A 24965-nucleotide genomic window follows, 5' to 3' on the forward strand; every position below is an offset into this window, starting at 1 on the left:
GATATCATTGACATAGCTAATATTTTCTACTTTACATTCCAAAGAAAAAGTTCAAATTACAGATTTATACTACTGTATTACTAAAAACTATACATTGTAAGATGGTATTTGAAATATTGGCAATCAGTATCTTCTTTCACAAATATAATCCTTTTTATAGCATATCAGTCAAAAAAACAAAAAATATTTCTTTTTTTTTTGAAGTGCCTACTCATATGTTTCATTTTCTGAAATATTTTCCTTTGGGGAAAAATAAAACAGAAAAACAAACAGAAAAACGTTACAGTACTTCTAAAAAACTTTCCACACTGATTTCCTTTCCTTTGTAATGTAAACACACCAGGGTTGTTGTGTGTAAATTCAAATGTGATTAAATGTGTTCCAGATCAGCAAATTAGAAAACTCTCTACTATATAGTTTATGAAAGCAAAGTCCCATGCAGCAATATTGCAATAAATAAAACTGTAAGTGTTTAGCATAAAATCATTAATTAGGATTTCTTGTGTGAATCATCATTTTTAAAAGAGCACAGCAAAATAGAATTTTTTTACCTTCTTTACAATTGTATGTGTGTGTGTACATATATGCATATATATAATTTATACACACACATTCAGCCTTGCTGCATACAGTCCTACAGAAGGAACTCTGAACAAACCTCAATTTGGATATGAGCAAAATATCATTTTTTGAGTTAAGCACTACCCGTACAACTCGTGTGCACAAGAAATGAGCACCATACAGAAATTTCCCCCAAGAATATTTTATATGAAGATACCCTTTGCGTATGTCCATAGCTATTCAGTCCTTCATTTAAAATTTAGAACAATTCGTATTTTTGTCCACAATGCATTTCGCAGAAAGAACCAGCCAATAGATCTTGCTGTCTTACAGTCAAATTTCTATTCACAAAAACTGACATTTACATGAAAGTTGACTCTGTAATTTGGAGAACCATAGAATTTACATTCTTTATGAAGTCATTCAGAAAATAGGGCTTATATATGTGATTTGCATGAACTGGAAGTCAAATCTGTGCATTCAAACTTTTTAAATCAAAGATAGTATACTAAAGTGTAAGCTATTTCATTGGGCAAGGTAAGGGACCCCAAATGACCAAATTCTCAGTTTTCCAAATACCAGCATTCACTGTGTTACAGCCAAGTACTACTAGTAGTAACAGAATTGCACTGAATATTATTAATACCCTCCTACAGAAAGAGAGAGAACCATAAAATATTATGTCCCTATTCAGAATGTCTCTTTAGTTGTAGTGTTTTCTAGCAAACTTATTTGGTCTAGGTCTTGAGGGGGGAAAGTCTTTCATTTTTTATTAAATATCTGTGCATATTTTCCAAATGATCTTTTATTGACTTGATCCTCATTGTCCATTAAGAAAGAAAAAGAAGTATATTATCCTTGTCTAGAGGACCCCATTAAAGCTTATGTCAAGTGGAATTCTCTGGCCAGAGGCAGCCTGTGGCAGCAGGGTACAGGAAGAATTAAGAACAGTACCCAATGGAAATGCCCTAGACCTATAAAATATAATCCAGAAACAACAAATATTTTTTCTATATAAACATAGAAGGGAAATTATTTATTGCATCCTGTGTCATTTTGACTATCACATCAGCACTGTGTCATATTATCCTATATCAGGCAAGTGCAGTTTAGAAAAGAAAGCTCATATAGTCAGGCAGGAAAGTATGTCAAAAGACTTGTGGAGCTGAATGAAGTACACCTAAATATCTGAACTGCCATTATCGTAACAATATTATTATCCAAAAATAATACATCAAATCTTCATTTTCTCAATAATTTTAACAAAATTTTCCCAAGAAAGACTGGGGAAATATTCATTTACTTCTTTGGTCATCCAAAATTTTAGGAATGGCAGGCAGGTAAAATGGGAAATAACATTATTCTCACTATTACTAGAAAGCATGAAATTTGTGTCATCTAACAAATTACTACATAGTGTACCAATAATTAGATATAGCACATTTCTGTGACTCCCCAAGCCGACTTAAAAAAAAAGTCATTCTTCTTTTTCTATTTCAATCAAGTATCATGATCCTCAGTATTTGCCCAAGTTATGGAAATCAAAGATTAAAACTAAAGCCAAATTAAGTTTAATTTTAACTTATTAAGTTATTGGGAACATATGTATTTTACATCCCATAATTTAAAAAGACACAGATGACATCTTCATTATGAGGAAATATGACCCTGTACAGAACAAAATAATACAGATTATAAATACATTTGAACACATTGATGTGTGTATTTAAACAACCTTGTCATGAAACTGTCTTGACTTATTTTGGGTTATTTTGTAATAAACATGCCACATTGCAAGAAAGTAAGCTACATATATATAAAATACTGTGGGCCTATAAGGCATTACAAGTAATGTAATAAATCTGTTACTATAAAGTTGATACTCAGGAAATTAAATGGCTGTGTATTTGAACCTCAGTCAATTCACTGAAAGTTTTAATTAAGATGTAATTTGGTTAATTCTATCTTCACTTAAAAATATTGGCTATACCATATGAAAGCTCATGCTTCCGTCTGATTATCCCCTATTTGTAAAGCTCATACTTTCTTTCTTTCATCAATTAACTATCTCCCATATAACCATTCCATTGACAGTCTTTTCTTTCATATTAGTTCATTTTCCGTGATCCTTAAGAGTCTATTTCTTTTAAGCATCTATCCCTGACATTTTTAGAAGGTATATCCATTAGTAAAACCCATTATGTATAGATTTTCTTTCTAATTACACCATATTCTTCAGATATTTTTGTCTTTGAACCACTTATGCATCTACAGAATTCTGCAAAAACTTTAGCATTCCTAAAACTTCATATTGCAAATTGAGTAAGATCCATTTTAAGTATTCTAGGAGGTTCCCATAAATGTCTTTCTCAAAATTACTAAATACTTTTTTATATAGCTCAAAGTTTAGTTTTAATGTATTTTGAACATTTGAAAGTATATATAACCACTAACTTTCTCACTTACTTGCATTTTTCCATTTGCAGCACAAATGTTGCTCTGTCACACCCAAGAAATATTTAATTTTAAGTAGCCTCTTTTCTCATATACAAACATCCAGTACTTATCTCTTGGATTATCATCATTCAGATTGTCACCTACCTATGGATGCCAAATAACTGTATTACATAATGAAAACACAGCACTAATCCCTGAGTGTTCAATGCCACGGACTGTCTTCGAAATTGTAAATCAAGTTCTTTCAATACATTCCCCTCCTTGAATACGGCAAAAGTCTAGGCATGGGCCTCCCAGTAAATATTACCTATGAAAGTTCACTAATTATCTATGTCATTGTGTATGTCACTGTGCATTAGAAAATAATGTGCTAAGTAAATCTTACTTTCTTCTCCCTCCTCAGTTTCTATCTACACTTTGACTGAACCTAGAAAGTCAACTGTAACTACACAGGCTTAAGGGAACCCATGCACCTCCTCAAATTACAAAGCGCTCAGACCTCTGTACGAGTGCAGAAAGTCAGAGTGATCAGTCCTGACAACTCACACAGAGAGTTAACTGGCTAACAAGTTTAGTTTTGCCACATCAGTGAACCCCAGGACCATGAAGTGTTAGCACCGCCACAGAGATGAAGACACTGGGGCCTAGGTATGGTGAGTGATGTATCTCTGTTCCCAAAATAAGTTTAAAGACAGGGTCAGAACTGGAACCCAGGTATCTTGGTATCTGGTCTCCTGGTCTTTCTACTTTATCACATGAACTGAAGACCAAGTTTGCTGCTTTTGTTGTTTACAAGCAATAAAGAAAACTAATGTGTTGCCTGTTCCTCAGTCAGAGTACTGCTTTGCCTTCCTAAACACTTGTCTACCAGTCTTTTGCTTAGACTGTCTCCAGAGGCTTTCCACATGTTGTCACATTTGCACATCTGTGCTTTGAGATGTTTTCAAGCACATTGCTGTCATGCAGCATGTCACCAGTTTTCCTTAGCCATTTTTTTTTGCACTTACCAGCATTTTTTCCTGGTGAATTGGTCTGAATTTTTTATTTGGTTGGCCAAATATATCGAGTACATATTCTGAGCCTTTACTTGTTTGAGATCACTTCATTGTACTCTGTTTTTGGCCTTTCCGTCTCTACTATTTCAAGTTGAGCACACCAGGTTTTTTGATGTGTATCCTGACATCTATCTCAGTGCTTTTACTTAGGAAAGCCCTTACTGCTATGTCAATGTGATCCTGTTCCTTGTCTAACTCAAAAGTAAGGTGAAAAATCACCACTTCCTGATTGCTGATAATGCATGCCAGGTGAAAATTCATTCTTGTACTAAATCTAGGACTGTTTCCCTAATTTATGCCTGAACCAAATGAGCCTGCTATTTGAAACCACAAAGAAACCAGTTTATAATCTCTCTTAATTATTTTGGAAATGAAAACTTCTTTCAGAAGTTCAATGTGCTAGGGTTACAGAAAGTTATTCACTTGGGGTGTATCTATGGTGTATATAGTCTTTATTTCTGCATTAAAGTACATACAGAAGAGTGTGGCTAGCAATCTGTGTGTGTGTGGTTCACCGAATTATTATAATTTGACATCATCCATAAGTCCTTTCATGTGGTATATATGCTCACCTAATCTACACAGGTATTTTTTAATTCAAATTTTATCTATTCTCATGTAATTTGAGGGGCAATTTGTGTGCTCACTTTAGCTTCATTATCTATATAACCCTGAATGTTAGTGTGATTTTCTCTGATTTCACAGGAACACATGTCGAATACCCAGTAACGTAAATTATCCTCTCTAAAAATCTGAGGCATGGTAAACACTGGTAATTGGGCATTAAACTATAAATATGCTTCAGAGATCCTTAAAGAACAAAATATTTTAGAAAAACATCAGCTTCCATTGGTTATTATAACAGATGTTCCCTTGTGTCCTTGTGCTGGGTCGGGCTGCATCCTTAGGTGGGAAGTTACATCAAAGTGTGAGCCATTGCAGCCCAAGGAATAGTTTCTAATGGTTTCACTGTCATATAAGTGCTCCAGGGCATATCCAGTTAATGTGTAAGCATGCTTATCAAAATACTGCCGGTGAGAGCCAAAGCAGTTTGGAGAGACAATGGGATGGTCTCCTGCTGTCTGATGAGGAGACACATCTGAATGTAGATAGTCTTTGGCTAGGATCAAACTGGATTTTGAAATGCGATCTGAATTGGGACTACTTATCCGAGACAATGCAGTGGGACTGTTGTCATAGTCATTTTCATGGGGGCTCAGCATCTTTCCCTCTCTCTGCTGGATGTGGTCACATGGGGAAGTACTGGCGAGAGCGGGGCCATGGCAGACTTCACCTGTCGGTGGGGGCTGATGGTAGTTTGCAAAACAGAGGGAGTGTTTTTTCCCACCTCCATTAATGGAAGCCAGTTGATCTGGTGGGGCTTTCCTTAGCTGCAATCTGTTCTCTTCTTCTTTAATCATTTGCTGGGTAGCTCTTATCAGAGTTTCAATTTTGCTAGGTTCGTGTGGGCTACTTTGATATTGCTCAGTGCGGTACCGGTCACCTGATTCGCTGGCAGACCCCGGATCTGGAGAACTGACCACACTATCTTCATCCCAATGACCTCGCCCTAGAAATTAGAGAAAGTGAAAGTAAGTGGTCTTAAAATTCACCCCCAAAAAGTAAATGTATTTCTCTTTCTTATTAACAGAAACTTTATATCTTAATTTTTTTAATATCTGCACCAAAATCTGAAACAGGCACAGGTTCACATGACAGAATGTATGTTGAGATGTTGTATGGAAATTCATAGCTCTCGGTGGCTTTTAAGAACAAATAAAGTTTATAACAAGCTTTTTAGAAGGTAAACCTTCTTCATGGTCATGCAAAGTACATTTATATTTTTCTATGTAGGCACATCATTGGACCTCTCTGGTATAAATAATAAAAGGAAAATGCATAGCATTTGGTTTATGTTATTTCCTAGAGAAGTGTTATGTTAAATTGTTGCTCAGAAAATGCTTTGAGGTTTGAAGAAAATGACGATAATGAAATAGGCTAAACTATTTTCTCCATTCTAAATAATCATCTAAAATATTAATATTGGAAATACATCTTTAGTAGCTACCAAAAAAAAAATCTCAAATGCTAGTTTTTAAAAGTATTAGAAGTGGCCTCCCTGGTGACGCAAGGGGTTAAGATGCAACCTATGGGGCTGTCCGCAGCTACTGCAGCACAAGTTTGAACCCCAGCCAGGGAGGAACCCACATAATGCAGCAGACCTCTCCTGACTTGCCCGCTTCTCCCCTCAGCAGTGTCAGTGTGTTTGCATTGATCTGCCTGTTCTGTTCCCTACTCTGTCTCTGGTGAATCCTCTCACCGCCCCCCCCCCCATACCTCTGGCCCATACCCCAGTTCTTGTATGCATAAATAAATCTTTTTTAAAAAAAGTAGTGGAATGTTACATATTCACACATGTGCTCCATATTGTCTCACTCAAAAATATATTGTCTTTTCAAATCTAGTGTTAAAAAACCTCAGTTTCACACATAATCACATAGTAACTCAGGGAACTTAGATTATTTCTGAAATAAGGTGAAGAATAAATATTTAAATTATTAACAACAACCTGTTTTAAACCAAATAGAGTTCTCTAATATGGAGGACTAGTGCATCCTAAACATATTCCAAAAATTAAAATATTCTCAAAACGCCTGAAGTCAATATAAAGAGAGAGAAGTGAACTAGGAAGGGATACTCGGAAGCTATAAATGCTTAATGCAGCAGAGAAGCCCTGGATCACACTATTCATTGGTGTCCTTCTCCTGTTTCTTCTTATTTTATTTCTAATATTTTCTTCCAGACCATGTAGGTTAAACCAGGATTTTGTCTTCACTCTATTCTTTGGAAAGCAATTGCCCTTTGCCCTGGATTTCCATTGCCAGTCTACCAAATGGGGAGAAATTCAACATAAAGGTAGAAAAATAGAAAACAAAATGATTTTGGAGACACAATCATTCACAGAAGGCAGTCGATGCCTGGGTAGTATCTGGCAGGAGATTTCGTGGGTGAGTACAACATGAGCTAGCACATTTCTCATACTAAGACACAGCAAGAACAGTATCAGAGCCATCAGATCAATCTTAAGGTCACTGATTTTTAATAAATAGGGGATTTCAAAGAACTCATGGATAGAACAGGCACTTTAAATGAACAAAAAACATTACCAACACCAAAGGTTTTCACTGCAGTGCCTATTTCTGTGTGTTTGTAAAGCCTTGTACTCCCCAAGGTGGGTTCTATATATCACTCCACCCTTTACTCACAGGGCTGTCATAATGGCATAACGATGGCACTGAGGCAATAATTGGTATTTAAAGCCCAGATAGTCAGAGAGGTTAAACATCCTATCGTGTGAGTGACAGGCTGTAAACAAAGACTGGGTCTCCCCAACATGCCAACAGCATCCTCAAAGAGAAACAGCACTGAATGACCCCCCAGAATGGCTTAGTCACATTTGAAACACTACAGAAGAAAATAATAAACAGGAAATGTAAATGTGTGCATGCTACAATATTGATTTACTCAACAATTCACTTTAACTTCTGTGTTTCTATTGATGTGTAAAATAGGAATCACTTTCACTCCCTTCCGCAAACCTCAAAAATAAATAAATTTGGCAAACACTAGTAAAATTAATACACTTTAAAAAGAATGGATAGGGTTTTTAAAAATCCCATCGGTGAGAGTTTAAATCCCAATGAAATAACATTCTGATTTGTTATCTCAAAAATGACTTTGATGTCATACCTAGAATGTTATAAACCTGTCCCCAGAGGTCTAATGCTGTGAGCTCAGGAATCATTGGCTCTTACCATGGATCCTGTGGACCGAGGCGATGTGAGGCATGCTGTTTTCATAGGCTTCTCTGCTTTCTGGGGAGGCCTTGGTCAGGGGCAAGGCCGCTCGAGAGCCCCACCAGGGCTCCCTCCCGGCCTGCGGGGTTCCCAGGAAGTACCTGCCTGCCTCGCACCGGCCTCCCTCACAGGCCTGGGTGTGGAAGTGCCTCTCCTCCACCAGCCTGGAGTGGTCTAGCGCAAAGCCATAGCACAGAGAGCCACGGTCGGAGAACTGCCTGTAGGCACAGGAGGCGTCGTGCTGAGAACCTGGCCTGTCACTGGGGTCCAGGAGCTGCGGTGAGGCTGTGTCGGTCAGGGGGCTTCCGCCCCACTGGCTGTCGTGATCGGATTCAGATCTTTCCGTGTGAAATCCAGAATACTGAAATCGAGAGGGTGAGAAACTTCACACACTTCAAACAAACCAACAAAAGAAGGCTTTTGGACTCTGCAAGCACCTGGAAAAGTCATATGGGACTTAAGGTACCAACGTAAGACTCACTCTAACACCACGCCGGTGCTAGCCACCTCTGAGTTGGAATCAGTCAGTCATGGTGCCTCAAAGAAAGATCCTTCTGGCAGCTGGAAGGAGGGGATAAAAATAATAACAAACATGGGCTGAACTAAGTATCAAGCACTGTTGGAAGTGCTTCTGGGAAATTACCCAGTCGTTCTTATAGTTACCCATTCATGGAGATAGTAGAAACCGATTATATGAAGAGGGATGGTGAGGTCCAGGGAAGAATTTGTCCAAGGCCACAGGGTCCCCAAGTTCCAGAGCCAAGATTCCAAACCAAGTTCTCCATAATGACTCAAAATGGTACTGCCGAGAGTCAAGGAAGTTCTATTTTATTTCTATCTGCTTTCCACGTTTTTTCCTAAGCTAAAAATCAAAACAAAAACTACAATATAAGGCACCACTATAAACCGGACTACTCACTCCCTAAGGGTCTTGCTAGCTGCTTCCCAGAATAGTTAATAAATGCTTACCTAGTTCAGTTGCATTAAAACTTTTAGTCTTTCCCCCTATAATCTGGGCCTATTCACTAGAATGTGTTTCTTATTCTCGAAATTAAGACTTCAAATATGCATTTGCTCATCACAATAAAACAGCTGCAGGCCAAGCTGCGCCTCACAGCCCTGCTGGAACTGTGTTGCTCACCTGCTGCCAGAGTATTTGGCCTGGTTTTGAAAGAAAACCTAAAATGCTCAGCAGACCTCATTAAGAAGTATGTTCAGTTTGAGGTCCTCACAAGCTACTAAAATTAGCAATATAATAATTTCTACCAGTTTTTGGTTTCCTAATGCCAAGCACTAGTCTAGGTACTATATAAAGATTGCTTGCTATGATAATAATAGGTGCCATTTATTAAGAACTTATGATGTGCCTGGCCAAGTGTTAATGGGTTGTGTGTGTGTGTGTGTATAATACATACAATAATATAAATATAAATAATACATATAAATATATAAATATAAATCCTCATATATAAAATCACCTGGTGAGAAACATATCTCCATTTCATAGATGAGGAACTGATCACTGAGAGTTTTAATAAGATGATATGGCCACCCCACATTCTACCTGGTCTCAAAGCCTGCATGAATTTACACTTGAGAGAACACACTGTTAAGGAAGAAAGGAGAGAAGAAAGTATCCAATATTAGAGAGATTTTCAGAAAAGGGGCAGAACTGGTTTACAGTCTCAGGACCCATGATATTGTATAAGTCCATTTTACATTTTCATTCTTTTTTTTTGATAAGGGATTTTTTTTTTGTAAGATTTATTTATTTGTTTATACAAGCACTGGGTATAGTCAGAAGCGCGGGAGGGTGAGAGAATTCACCAGAGCCAGAGCGGGGAGCAGAGCAGGCAGAAGGAATGAAGTACACTGCTGAGGGGAGCAGCAGGCAGCAGGAGAGGTCTGCGCGCCATGTGGGACCCTCGCCCTGCGGCCAGGAATCGAACCAGCGCTGCAGAGGCTGGGGGCACCTTCGCAACCCAGTGCTCAACCGCTGCGCCACTGAGGAGGCCCTACATTTTCATTCTTGCCCCAGAAGTAAGGGGCATGAGTGATGAAGTGGCGTGGCAGAAAGAGGAGAAATTCCACTGTTCTTCACTTGACACATGCTGGTTAAGCAAATTTAATCCAAGATGAGACCTTTACAAGACAAACTCTCCCCTTCCCATTAGGCCCCCTCTGTGCAGCAGGAAGAATTCTAACTCTTCCCAACTCAATGCAATCAAGCATCTCTGCCTAGTGTCACCTGGAACCAGAAGATGTGGTACAAAGTTTCCCCTGGGGAGCTCCAAAGTATGCTAATAAATACAGCATGTTTAAGACAGAGTTCTATTATGCAAATTCTAGGTTCAAGATTTTTCCATTAACATTTCTAAGTATTTCTTCAGTTATTTTCCAAAGTTCAAAATGAGCTATCAGCTTATTTCATCAAAAGTAAAATGTAGAAAATCCAACTTCTCTCCTTCAGGACTCTCGGGTAGGCATCCTGAACTCCATTTCTCTACATCACACCCCTACCTGTCATGAGACTTTTCTCCCTGTGAACATTAGCTGCTCATTTCCCAAGATACCACCTTCATTTTCACCAAGCAGGTTGACAATACCTCCTCCTCCCCCCACCCATGCGAGTGGGAATCAGGGAGCTCTACATTTGTCTTTTGGTAGCACCATTCATGGGCTCAGAAAAACTCAGATCATCAGTGCTATTCCAAGCTAGGAATTGCCAGACTCTGCTTGTTTTTATAAAAGTATAAACCAGGCCTATTTCTGAAGTACTCCAGTCAAGACTTTTGAGCCCTGTTGAGAGGGGGAAAAGCTTTCTCTGAGTGTATATGGGAAAGTGCTATTGGCGCAGCGGAGAACATGCTGTCCTCGGCTCACAAGGCAAATTCAACATAAAGCAACCTAGGCATACATGAGGTACACATTTCAAGAGCACCCAAAGGAGAATTTGAAGGATAAGCCTCTTGTCAATAGTGAGGAAACTACAACAGCAAGTACACTGCCCTTCAAGCCGACAGAAGTTGGTGGTTCAGTTAGACCAAGACCTTATAGTGCTACAGAGGAATGCAGGAATAGCCTAACTGTAAACTTTTGTTTTTTAAGAATACATATAGCTTGCACTGTGGACACCATGGAAATTCTAATCCACATTTGTCCCTTTAAAATGAACTGCACTAGATGTAAATTCTGTAAAATAATACAACTCCACAATTTGAAATTAAAATTTGAAATATTTCAGGTGCTCATTAAGCATTTGAGAAAAGAAATAGGGCAGCAAGGAAGAAGACAGCCAACAAGGGCAGCACAGTGAATGCATAAAGGCTGCACAAGAAGGCTCCTGGCTTTCTCCAACCAGCTTCTGCTACTGACTACAAGCAAGATCTTGGGCATGTATTTAATTCCCTTTGTCTCAACAGGAAAACGGTCATGCTACTACTTAACTCACTAAAGACTGAACCAGAATTGGAGCCATGTAATGGGAGGGGCTCTTGGAAGTGGGAGACAAGAGAACTTGGTTTCAGGTCCATCTCTATTAATAACTCCTAAGGTTGCCTTAAGCAAATTACTTCATTCTCTTAGTCTCATCTGTAGACATATTGGGCTAATGAGACTTCTATAATTTTTCTTTCAGCTCTTTCAGTTCTATAAATGCAATCATTAATTACTAGTCTTTCTGGGGCCTCCCTGGTGGCGCAGCAGTTGAGTGCGCTGGGTTGCGAAGCTGCCCGCAGGCTCTGCAGCGCTGGTTCTATCCCTGGCCGCCGGTGAGGGTCCCACATGGCACACAGACCTCTCCTGCCGTGCCTGCTGCGCCCCTCAGCAGTGTACTTTGTCACTCTGCCTGTTCTGCTCTCTGCTCCAGCTCTAGTGAATTCTTTCACCCTCCCGCACTTCTGACTGTACCCAGTGCTTGTATAAATAAATAAATAATTTTTTTTAAAAAAGTACTATTTTTTTAGAGGCATGTTTTATTTATTTATTTATGTTTGTTTGTTTATACATGCACTGGGTACAGTCAGAAGCGCGGGAGGGTAAGAGAATTCACCAGAGCCAGAGCAGGGAGCAGAGCAGGCAGAGGGACTGAAGTACACTGCTGAGGGGAGCAGCTGGTGGCAGGAGAGGTCTGCGCGCCATGTGGGACCCTCCTCCAGTGGCCGGGGAGCAGCCGGGGATCGAACCAGCGCTGCAGAGGCTGCGGGCAACTTCGCAACCCAGTGCTCAACCGCTGAGCCACTGGGGAGGCCCTGGAAAGGGTGTTTTTTAAGTAGTAACCCAGCCCATGAAATGCCAAGGACTAGAGAAAAATTGAACTCCTATAGAAAAAAAAAAACTATAAAAATAGAAATACAAATATTTAAGCTGATTTAAAAAATTCTCATCAAATAAACAATAGAAAATTGTAAGACAATACTCCACAGCAACTCTCAACAAGCATATGGAGATAGACACACACAAAATATCCACACATGGGTACACACACTCCTGGAATCAGACATATTTTAGTTAAGAAATGGACCTTGGGCCTCCCTGGTGGTGCAAGGGCTAAGACACAACCTATGAAGCTAAGTGCTGTCATCGCAGCACGAGTTCGATCCCCAGCCAGGGAGCAAACCACATGGCGCAGGAGACCTCTCCTGTCTCACCTGCTGCTTCCCTCAGCAGTGTATTTCAGTCAATCTGCCTGTTTTGATCCCCACTCTGTCTCTGGTGGATCCTCTCACCACCCATACCTCTGGCCTGTACCCCTGTTCTTTCTTGTATGCATAAATAAATAAATCTTTAAAGAAAAAGAAAAAGAAATGGACCTCTGCAAAAAAAAAAAATGCAATAAAAACAAAACAGGGGAAATGCAATAACAACTGACCAAACTCAAAGCAATTCAATAAATGAAGAATAAACTACCGGTTGTAAACAGAGGAATGGTTTTGAATGAAAAATTTAATCAGGGAAATTACATGAAATGAAAGGTTAGAAAACATGTAAGAAACAAAATTTAGATAGAGAAAATAAAAGGATCAGAGGAAGTTTTTGAAAAAAAGGTAGAAAACGTTGAATATCTACATCACCTTTGTATAGAATGCAAAGGAACTAAAATTGCTGAAACAATCGGAAAAAGAATGAAGAAACTCTGTCTAGCCACCTTCTGGAATTACTGTGTTGCTCCAGTAATATAACTGTGTGGTTTTGAAATAGAAGTAGATGCAAGATCAATAGAACAGGGTAAGAACCCAGAAACAGACACACATAAACATGCCCAACTGATTTCTGACAAGTGTGCAAAAGTAATTTTGTGAAAGACTCTTCCACAAATGGTGCTGGAGCAATTGGATATTCATCAGCAAAAATAAAATGAAACTCAACCTAAGTCTCACATCACATACAGATATTAATTAGGTGAAGAGTTCTTATACACAACAATGAAAGAAAAATGCATAAAATAATTTTTATGAATTTAATGTAACTGAAATTTAAAACTTTTAATGACATCCCTGTCAAGAGGATGAAAAGACAAGCTACAGATAGGAGACAACATTTGCACATCATATATCCAACAAAGGACTAGTACCTAGAATATATAAAGAATTCCCAAAATTCAAAAGTAAATACAAAATGGGCAAAAGACTAGAAGAGACATTTCACTGAATGACAACAATCATGTGAAAAGATGAACATCGCTAGCAATTAGGGAGCTGCAAATTGAAATCACAATGAAATATCCCTACATAGCTATTAAACTGGCAAAAAAATAGTGACAACATCACATGCTGGCAAAGATGCAAGAACATGAAAGCACGCATATTCTGTTGGTGGAAACAAAATGCAACAGCCACTCTGGAAAACAGTCTGGCAGTTTCTTAAAAAAAGAAAGAAAAAGCTAAATGTGCAACTACCATTTGCAAACCTGAACATTTTGTTCAGATAAATGAAAGTTACAGTCATATATAACCCCTACATGAATTTCTATAGCATTGTTTTTTTCTACTTCCAGATCCTCTTCAGTTCCTTTTTTTTTTTAATTTTTCTTAATTGTGGTTTACACATAAGACTTTCTAACTTACCCATTTTAAGCGTACAGTCAATGGCATTAAACACAATTTCTCACTTCTAAGGAATCATTAGATCAAGCAATACCTACTATAATACCAATATTCCCATAGGGGCATAATAAATGGGACCTTCTGTAAAATGAATCAGAAAAAATAAATGAGGAAAGTTGGAAGAGAAACAAAGAGAAAATGATAAAGCAAATGTTACTAAATATTTCTTTCAAAAGCTGACTTTCAAAACTAAAATATACTTTGGTGCTAATAACTCTTATCACTTAAATTTTCATTAAAAGTTCAAATATGTGCATTTAAGAGTGCAGAGATAAAAAAAAAATCATGATCAATTACAGAACACAAACTCTATAAATGGTTGTCCTAGTGATTGTTGCCTCTATTATTTTCAGGTAAAACAAAATCATGTATGAAGAGCTACAGAATATTTGTTATTCTTTCTCTGAAAAGGTAACAACACTTTCTCCCATATTTAAAGCTAAGAAATTGAATAATTTAATTCCCTAGGTTAATTAGTTATATCAGCCCATTAATGAAAGTTCACTGAAAACTAATTTTTGGTTAATTTTGTTGAGACTTCTGTTTTTCTTTCTTGGAAAATATATTGTCATTGGGAATACTCTTTACCCTAATTTACCCCTATTTCTTATTTAAAATTTAATTTTTAAAAGTCATTCATGTTGGCAAATTAAAAAATGAGTCAGATGAAGAAGGATGCCCTTGTTCTCATGAAACTAAAAGCCATCCACCAAAAGTGGGCTAAAGTTGGCAGGCAAAAAAGCTTAAATGAAAGCCAGCAATGGGTGTTAGGCGACATCCCCATCCCCACATCCCTTTTAGGATTCAGCTCATGAGAGAATCATTCTTTCTAGGAAAGATAGATATTTCATCTGGTGAAAGGTCTGAGTGATTGGCTAGAGCTTACTATGCATCCAATGGGAACTATTTGCAATAATTCACGCTATCATTCAAATATTCATTGAGTGCCAACTGTTTGCAAGGCAGTGCATTAGCTGATATGAAAAATACAGGCCCCCTTCAAGGTGTTCACATTTAGAAAGGGAATAGCGCATAGAACATAACTTTAATACAAATTAGAATATGGCAAGGTCCTGCATAGAGAGAAAAACAATATAGTTTAAGAATTCAAACAAAGGAGTCATTTCTCTATTATATTCTGGTTGCTTAAAAAGGGGAAATGAATTGTGACTGATGAAGAGGCAAACTGCTGTATGATCTGCCTATACAAAGGAATACCCATAATAACAACAATAATAGCTGTCATTATCAAACACTATGTGCTATGTTGAGTCACCATATCTTATTAAATGCTAACATCTTAGAAGTATTATTAATCTCTTTACAACTGCAGCAAATGAGGCTTAAAAAAATTTACCCACAGTCACATGATTATGAAATTCAAGAGGAGAGCTGCAGCACCAGGACCTTACCCCAGACTCAAACAGATTTAGATAACAAAGAAACAGTGTCCTATCCTCTAAGCAGTAATGGATCCCAGGTTCATAAGCATGTATCACAAAGGGGGTTTTCTCCAACCTCTATGCTCCACGATACATCTCCATACACCCTCAGGTGATGTCCTCTCTGAGGCCTTCTTCTACCACAGTTACACCCAAAGATACTCTTCCTGTGATAACAGTCATGAAATTCATTCCTACTCAACAGCATGTTCCACGCAGGTGCTCTGCATTCATCTGGATGTGGCAGCAACAACCCAACTCAGGAAAAATGCCAGATGTTCCAACAATAGGGGTTACAGTTATCTACTTTGATTCTGGCAGCTCATTGAGGTTTTTATCATTTTTAGCTGTAAAATATAGAGAGAGACCCTCTTATGGTAAAGTCCTGTTTTCCATGAAAAACTTTCACTCTATCAGGCATGAGCAGCTTCCTCTTGATTTGTGTCTGAACCATGAGAAAAAACATCACAGATGCAGACTGCATTGTACTAAGAACATATGCATGCTTTTAAATCACTTTTATCTTACTTTTTACTAATGTAACCCTGAAACATAAAATATGTTCTTTTTTTTTCGTTCACTGTTATGAGAAGAACAGATGGCAAAAAGGGTTAGATTAAAGTAATACAGCATGTCCATTAAAACAACCTCCACTGCTGGGGATGCTTCCCTCAAACAGGAGTCGTGTTTACTATTAAGAATGACTGTGGCTTACACACGTTGGAAATTGTCAGGGGTTTTCTGAAGGATAAACACAGGGTAAGACAAAAACTAATACCAAAATCAAATGCATTTTAAAATGACAATTATGCAAGTTATTTTGCCAATCTGAGAGGCTGAGTGAAAACACGTGCCAGTGATAATGTCACTGAACAGCAGTCACATTGTAGAGTTCCTTTATAACCTGAAAATTTTTAGTACTTAGAAAACATAACTGACTGCAACTGCAAAGAGGATATCAAGTAGAAATTATTTTCTACATTCCACATTCCTGCTAGTGATAAATAGAATGTTTTTACTGCCACTTCACTTGTAATTTATTATCTATTAACAAACAGCAAAAATAAGTCTGTGTAGACTATACATTAAGAAGGGCTAAACATAACGTGATTTTTACACAAGTTTCATAAATATTTGGCATCATAAAAGACCACTTGTGAAATTTTTTATGAAATTCAGTTTAATTATATATAGCTCCAAGAGTTTTGTAAAAACTTCACAAAAAATTAGAGAATGCATTTTAAAAGAAAAAATATCAATCTCAAATCACATTCCAGAGTTGAGGATGAATTCATTAGAGGAATTGAGCCACAATTATTTCCATTTATATTATAAATAATTAGAATTCAAATGCCAAATCAAAATTCATTTGTTAGAAATTTTGAATAATTTTTCCATCCCTTTTTTAAGAAGATTATATAAGTTGTCAGCTTCCCAAAATCAATTTTTAAAAATGTGTTCACAAGATTTTCACCCAGTTTTTATGATTTGATCCACTTACAGTATAATCTATTATTTATCATGACATTGTTTTTAACTTTAATTCACATTGTATTTTTAGTTCAAAAAGTACTCTGGTAAGAAATCCTTCATACCTGTAAGTTCCCCGATATATTTCATGAAGTAGAAACATGGGAACTTTTTTAATATGCTTTAAATGTGGTTTGAAATGTCATAGACCTTCTCTTAATTCACCCCCCACAGCTACAAAAATATTCCTGGGATTTGGTTCTCTCATTTTTCTCACAGAAAAGTAACCAAGCTGATGTCTCATTAGCTGTCAAGGGTGATGTGCAGCTGGGAGGTTCTCAACACTCTGGACCAGAGGCCTGGTTTCCTCCAATGTAATTCTATCAGGAATTTCCTATAGGGTTCCATATGGAGAGAGCTGTTCCCAAACCATGAAATCCACAATCCACATCCTTTGGTAAATCCAAAGGTAAAGTCCTAGAAGCTTGCAAGTGTTTTCATTGCACTGAAGATTTTAAATAGGAAATAAGCACAAAATAAATGTTTAATTTAAGTAAGGCCTCTATGGCACAGCATACACAGCTGTAAATGATCAAGAATATCCCAACTTATATGGATAACACAGAAATAGTTCTAGTCCATTGGGTAAATCCTGGGTTTCCAGGACCAGTAGCACTAGTTTTAATGCTAATCTTCTTCCATGATGGGCTTTGGGCATGGGCCAGAACCACTTCCATCCTTTCACTGAAGCCCTGGCTCACTCTCTGATTTTTCACATATTAAGTGGTAGATTAGATGGGCTTGAATTAGATGGGTACAGGTGGTGCCACCTGCTCCAACCCCTTGCTGTGGCTTTATTTGGTCTTCTACTTGGTTATTCTGGATCTGGACAAAAGACAGGCTGCCCAAGCTACTCTCGGCAGTGGCCTATAACAAGGCAGACAGATTGGCAGGTGAATTATTGGCCTTCTGCATGCAGAAAGAAGAGGTCTATAAGATTTATAATTTTGTGAAAAGATATTGAAGTTCGAAGGTCCTCCGCTGAGTTAAGGTCAAACTGGTGTCTGTAAATGAAAGGAGGGAACTATCTTTTCTTTTTATAAGAACAGTAAAATAATGATAAAAATTGAAATAACATGAGCTGTCTATTAAACATATACATCAGAATCTTGACCTTCCAGAAAAAGCACAATTCAATTAATACTAATACATTAAAGGTAACTCCTAAAAGTCTGTGAGAAAAAGGAAAAAAGAAGGGTTAAAAAAAATCTAGATTTCTTAAAAACAACCAAATTCAAAGTCCTTAACTATCGAAGTTCCCTATTATGAGTGGCCCAAATATGAACTGTCAAATAAGGGCTATCTCTCTTTAATTTCACAATTCAGCTGTAATAAAATTTAATGTTACAGATTTTGTGAAAACAAATTTCCCTGGATACACATCAGTGGTGGATCCAGCACTCCCCTCTTCTCTGTTCAGTTCTCTGTTTAGCTGGGAGCCAAATCATAAATTCCAGCTATCACTTCCATGAAGCCAGAAGCAGAGCATTTCTATCAGATGTAGCGCAGCTGCTGCACCCACAGCCCAATTCCTTTTTTGATACTAACTCTCCCCCAGATCCAAATCATCTTATGTCAGAGAATGAAGATGAATTTACCATGAATTATGCCTCATAGCCAGGAATCTGTGGGGTGAGAGGTGGACTTGTGGGTGTGCTTTGGTGAAAGGGAAGGATTTGAAAAGCTGGATAGCAGAATCTAGCTAGAATAGAGACTTGACAGAGGGCAGGGGTGAGGCAGCAAGAGGTAGAAGCCTGAGCCAGATTGTGAAGACTGGATTTCATGCTATAACCAACAAGGAACCTCTGTAGATTTTTACAGTAGGAAAGGCTAGGTAGGGGGCAAGAGGGAGGAGGTAAATGATGAAAATCATATTTCAGGAAACTTCTGGTAGGAATGTCCAGAGAGAACAATAGAGGCAAATAAAGTATCTTAAATTTAATGTTCTGAAGAACCTAAATGCAGACAAAGGCGGTGGAGACAGGGCAGACAGGAGATCAAAGGTCAAGAACATCCTGAAAGAAAATGATCTTCACAAGATCTTTTGTATCCAGAAGATCAAAATCCAAAACAAACAAAACCAAAAACAGTACTTTAAGTGACTTTCCTCCATTTATAGACGAAATCAATCCCTCATAGAACATAATGCCACTAAAGGTATAGTACAAAAATGCATATAGATTTTTTTTTTAAGAATAAGAAGGCAAACTTGAAATGATCTACTAATCATGGCAACTAAACCCTGGAGCTGAGACAAGAGTCCATAAACAAGGATGGGTAACTGAGATGGAAGAAAGAGCAAATGGCATTCTTTACACAGATACTCAAATTTACTGCAATTATTTTATAAACAAAAACACTCAAAATAAATATCAGCTGTCACATATTTCCATCATGTACTGGAAATGACAGTAGGGACATGAAAACTGGAAAACCCATTCTAGCCCATCAGAACAGGATGTGGAGGGTTCTCTGTCCTAGAATGTAAGCCAGAAATGCTCATTGAAAGTTTTGCTCTTAAAAGAGCCTGTTGATTCTACCACATCCGGTTTCCCTTGGCACCCAAGTGATGGTTTGTACTGCCCCATCTCCAGCTTTTGCAAAACAGTTCCCAGTCTGTTCTGCATGTGTACCTCTGGCGTGGTTACTTCAGTTGTAACTTCCTGAGTAACAGAACACTTTCCCTCCTTGGGGTTTTTACCCTCAATTTAAAAAGTATCCACACACTTTATAAGTATCCATTTATTCAGTCATCCATTAACATTTGGTGAGTTAAAATGTGGAAGACACCCTCTTAGATACTGGGCTGGGGTGGGTGGGAGGGAATTATGAACAGATGAAGTTATTACTTTCAGAGTTCACAGCCTAAGAGAGGAGATACAACATATCCAGAAGTGGTAGAAGGTAGATTATTCTCAATGTGGGTTCAAATGAAAACTATATATTTCATAAAAGATTATTTAATCTGTGTCTTAAAAAAATAGGCAGAATTTCAAAATATAGAGTGAATGCAGGCAGAAACAAAATGCAGGAGCACAAGTGTGGAGGTAGGAAAGGACAAGACATTCTGCAAATATGAACACAGCTCCAGCTGTGCCACAGGGTTCAGATAATTTAGAACCCAATTATAGGTGACCTTGAGTGACAGCTAGGGCTGTGGCACTGACATGATCAATGGTCTTTTATGATCAACCTGTAGGACAAGGCAGACTGGGGAGGAAAATTTCTCAAACCGGGAAAATTAAGGTATCACTGCAGTTCTCCAGAGTGAGGGAGCTCTGGGAAAGGGGAGAGAAAAGCACAGCTAGTAGTCAGAGGAAGCATTAGTCTGGTCCTTGATGGGGCACCCTTTGTGTGCTAGCTAGATTTTCTTAAGTGTCATCCTGCAGCCCCCACTGCAACCCTTGCAAATCAATAAATGTGACCCCACTTATAACTCCTAGGGCATGTGAAGTTACTCCCTGGAAGCAACTGATTCTCTCACTGTTCACCCCAATTCCCAGCCCCAGGCAACTGATGGAAAGACAGTTCAGCCCCCAAAATATATCACAATGACCATCACCACCACCACATGACTTCATCACTTAATACTGCACTGTTTAAATTATCCATTCACATTTTTATCTCCCTCACTGAATCTGCAAGCTCTCTAAGGCAAGGGCTATATCCCCAAACTTTACATCTCATCACCCCCCTGTTTCTTTCTCTACCTATCCTATTGCCTTCCTGGCCTCACCCATCTACGCATTCATGCACTTACTTATTCAATATCTACAAAAGACTTTCCAGTGCCTGGGGCAACCTGGTTCTCAAGGGCAACATCTGTGCTCATGAACCTTATAGAAGCCATTTATAGAAGCCCCCAAATTTTCTTCCTTCCATCTTTTTTATTTTACATCTCATTCCACTTCCCTCATTTATGCCATTTTTTCTCACTTTTTCTTATTAGTCCTTTCTTATGTCTTGTTGTCTTACTTATAACTCTAATATGACTAAAGCTAGCCATATGTTTTGTTTTTTAAAGATTTGTTTTTATTTATACAAGAACTGGGGTACAGGCCAGAGGCACGGGAGGGTGTGAGGATTCACCAGAGTAGGGAGCAGAACAGGCAGACAGACCCTAAGCACTGATGAGCAGAGCAGCGGGTGAGGCAGGAGAGGTCTGCTGCACCATGCGGGACTCTCCCTGGCTGGCTGGGAATCGAACCCACGCTGCAGAGGCTGCGAACATCTTCACAGTGCTGCGCTTAACCCACTGCGCCACCGGAGAGACCCTAGCCATCTGTTTTTGTGAGCTTTGTTATCACTAGATTCTCACTATTGGGGATATATTTTATGTGAAATATATTACTATATGTTATAATGTTTTAAGATAGTTAACATCAATGAAGCAGTTTAGTTAAGACAGTTGCTTGGTCGAATAAACTAGAAAAAACATGCATGGTGTGATTTCAAATTACATCTACCTAGTTTATCTAACATCAATACCTTTACCAATAGCTAATACTACTGTGCTCCAAAACAAAGTGAAGAACAAAGAAGTTCTCTATAATATCATAGGTAGACTATTCCAGAAACAGTATTCCATTGTTAGTTCTCTTTCATTGTATCAACATTCTATCCATCATATCTCCCAAACACATCACCTTCTTTCTGCAGACATTCTTACAGACCACTCTTAACTTGCACATTCCCTTGCAAGTTAGTGAGCCCTGAAGAGCAGACTTCACTAACTATTTCAAAGAAGGCACACTGTTTCTTCCTGAAACCCATCTACTGAGTGAAGACAGAGAAGTATGAGAGCAAACAAACAAAAAATACAGGGAAGTAGGGTAGTGACAGGTAAATCTGGGGGTGTAAAGAAGCTGATTATGAAGAAGTATGTGGCAGAAGTGATCCCATTAAAAGTGATCAGAGAAATTAGTGATCAGTCAACAGCCCCTAGACTCTCTGTCTGCTCCTCCCCCAACCATGTACCCTGGAAATGAAAAGGGAGGAATCATGGCATTGAGGTTTAAAAACGGACCACATCTTACAGTTCCTCTCTAAAATGTTGGTCTTGGGCCTCCCTGGTGGTATAAGGGGTTATGATGCAACCTATGAAGCTGTCCGCAGCCACTGCAGCACGAGTTCAATCCCCAGCCAGGGAGCTGACCCCACATGGCGCAGCAGACCTCTCCTATCTCGCCCGCTGCTCCCCTCAGCAGTGTATTTCAGTCAATCTGCCTGTTCTGTTCCCCACTCTGTCTCTGGTGAATCCTCTCACTGCCCCCTGCACCTCTGGCCTGTATCCCAGTTCTTGTATGCATAAAATAAATCAATCTTAAAAATAAATAAATAAAAACAAAATGTTGGCTTTGTGTTCCCAATAAGACCACGGACACGGTTCCTGAAGGTCCCACCTTTAGCATTTTAGTGCACATGACAGGTATTCAAATACAAGATTAAGTAAAAACCAAAGTACAAACCTGTAACAGACTTCTCTCCTGACTGAGAATTATTTCTAAATAATTTTCTAAAGCAATACTGAGGTTCATTTAAAAAGACAATATAAAAAGCCGATAAGGGCTTACTCTAATAATCTAGTATTTTTACAGGAGAGAGATCAATCTCAAATTTACACATTGCTAGAAAACATACACAAGTCTTTACAGTGTAAAAAATTCTGAAAGAATCTCAACGCCAGAATTGTAAGACTCAGAAGCAGCATCACATAACAATCACCGGAATGGATAGTACAACCAATGTGGATGAGGAGGTACAGAACCCAGAGACCACACTGGCCTGAAATGGGACAATCTGCTATACCACAGGAAGCTCCAGAATCAAGGGGTCCAGAGAACAACTCCACACACTTGCCCTACCAGAGGTTCCTGAATAGCTCTGCCTTGCTACCTGCCTCACAGTTGCACCTGGGGATAAGAGCAGCCTGGTCTGCTGCAGTCTAGGGCCCAGGTACCTCACCCAGGAAAGAACAAGTTTCCAGGAAAAAGACAAGGCCTGTGGGTCGATCATCCATCCATGTCTTGCAGAAGGGGAGAAGTAGGAGTGGTCAGAGCAGCAGAGAGAGACAGGGGGAGCTGGGTGGTGGTATGTGGATGGATTATTGGTGGGAGGGCTGTACCTAAGGGGAACATAACTATGATCCACTATGTAGGAAAATAGAAAAATAAATTTTTTTTTAAATCTGAAAGAATAACCTAATTTTTTTAATAAGATGCAGTAAAATTATTTTGTTGTTAGTGTTCAAGGATTACATGTTTTGTGTCATATATGTAACATGAAATGAGTGATAGCTATCCTGGAAGTGATGAAAGCACTATGTGTAAAGGACAACCATGCTCAAGAAATTCTTTTATTTTCTCTGTAACTTAAAAAGTCAGCACAGCAGTCTGGTGTATTTTTGAGGCCAGAAAAAACCTTTCAGTAAAAATGTCTACCTTCACCAAAATGAGGCCAGATTGCTGGCAATGAAAATTAAGAGGATTCTGTGGGATTATTTAAAATAACAGATGTGAAGTAAACCTGCAAGTGTTACACTGTATCTGTAGAAAGTGATTAAATACTTTCAGATTTCAGGAGCACACACAGTGTTATGCACTGCACTGTTATTATGGAATTATATAGTGCATTGATTATTACTGACTTGGGAAAAAGCAAAAGGAGGGCAGGATGATGCAATGAAACAGGAGGCAGTACTGTCTGTAATAAATGTTAGCACTATAAATATGCCAACATGGAAAGTGTAAAAGGAAACTAGAATCAGGAGACTATTCATGACTGACATGATGAAACCACAAGATAACTTCCAACTGTTTAGAATAGCCGCTATTGGTCACAAACACAAGTGAAAAATGTTGTAGCAATCACTGCTATCAATTGCTAGGGATAAGGTCTGAAAAATAAATTCCATAAACTCTGTATTTCTAATTCAACAGAACTATGAAAAAACATTAAGTTGCTATTCACATGCATATAAACTCAGTGGTGATTAAATACAATTACTGTAATGGTAAAATTGCCACTATACAGCAGGACAGGATCTATGTACTGAATCTTTGGAAATCAACTATAATATTTCTAATGACAATTTTTATGAAACCATTCAAAACAATTCTATTTTCTTGTCTAGAGTAATACACGGAGGTACAAAGGTGATGAATTCATTCATTAAGTGACTATAATATAATCAAGTCTAAAATCATTCCCAAGGTCATTTCATACTAGGAAGGGACATTACGGTTCATCTACTATTGCAGACAAACTGGGTTGTGGCAGCAAATTACAAATTTTGCATGTCTTGCATGTTCAAATGAGAGTCCCTAAAAAATTCAGAAAGCAGTATTGCTGTTTACTCTCCATCAGACATCTCACAAATTTCCAGATATGCCTAATATGTGAGAGAGAAAAGAGCCTAATAAATAATATCAATAAAATCATTAAATAGCCATTTACATAAATAGATGTTACCCCCACAATCTCTGGAAACTGCTTCTTAAAAACTCTGATGAGGGTCTCCCCTGGTGGCGCAGCAGTAGAGCGCTGGCTGCCTGTAGCCTCTGCAGTGCTGGTTTGATCCCCGGCTGCCGGCAAGGATCCCACATGGCGTGCAGACCTCTCCTGCCGTGCCCGCTACTCCCCTCAGCAATGTATTTCATCAGTCTGCCTGTTCTGTTCCCCGCTCTGGCTCTGGTGGATTCTCTCACCCTCCCGTGCTTCTGACTGTACCCAGTGCTTGTATAAATAAATAAGTCTTTAAAAAAAAAATAAAACAAAAAACTCTGATGATGAGAACTGGCACAAAAATATGTAAACATAGAAATAACAGAAAAGATGTTCTCATTATTTTGATGAAAAAGCAAAAGTGCTTAAAATTAAATATAATTTAAAGCTTGCCCATTCAGTAACTAAAAATGTATTTATTATGCATTTATTGATTATACAAAGAGAAACTCAGTA

The 24965-nt window shown here is 38.4% G+C and overlaps 1 protein-coding gene across 1 annotated transcript in view; it reads right to left on the reverse strand.

Moving 5' to 3' along the window:
- Positions 1–2169: 2169 nt before the first annotated feature.
- The window catches only part of SIM1 (SIM bHLH transcription factor 1), a 69915-nt gene continuing 47119 nt past the window's right edge, over positions 2170–24965 (reverse strand). Inside the window, exons 11-12 of the mRNA XM_054699050.1 lie at positions 7889–8291; positions 2170–5643 (exon numbers count right to left, since the gene is read on the reverse strand). Coding sequence (XP_054555025.1) covers positions 4913–5643; positions 7889–8291 — 1134 coding nt within the window. The 3' untranslated portion in view covers positions 2170–4912. The remainder of the gene's footprint in view (positions 5644–7888; positions 8292–24965) is intronic.

The sequence above is a fragment of the Talpa occidentalis genome, unplaced genomic scaffold, assembly GCF_014898055.3.
Source record: "Talpa occidentalis isolate TD23 unplaced genomic scaffold, MPIMG_talOcc4v2.1 talOcc4.2, whole genome shotgun sequence".
Taxonomy (NCBI): Eukaryota; Metazoa; Chordata; class Mammalia; order Eulipotyphla; family Talpidae; genus Talpa; species Talpa occidentalis.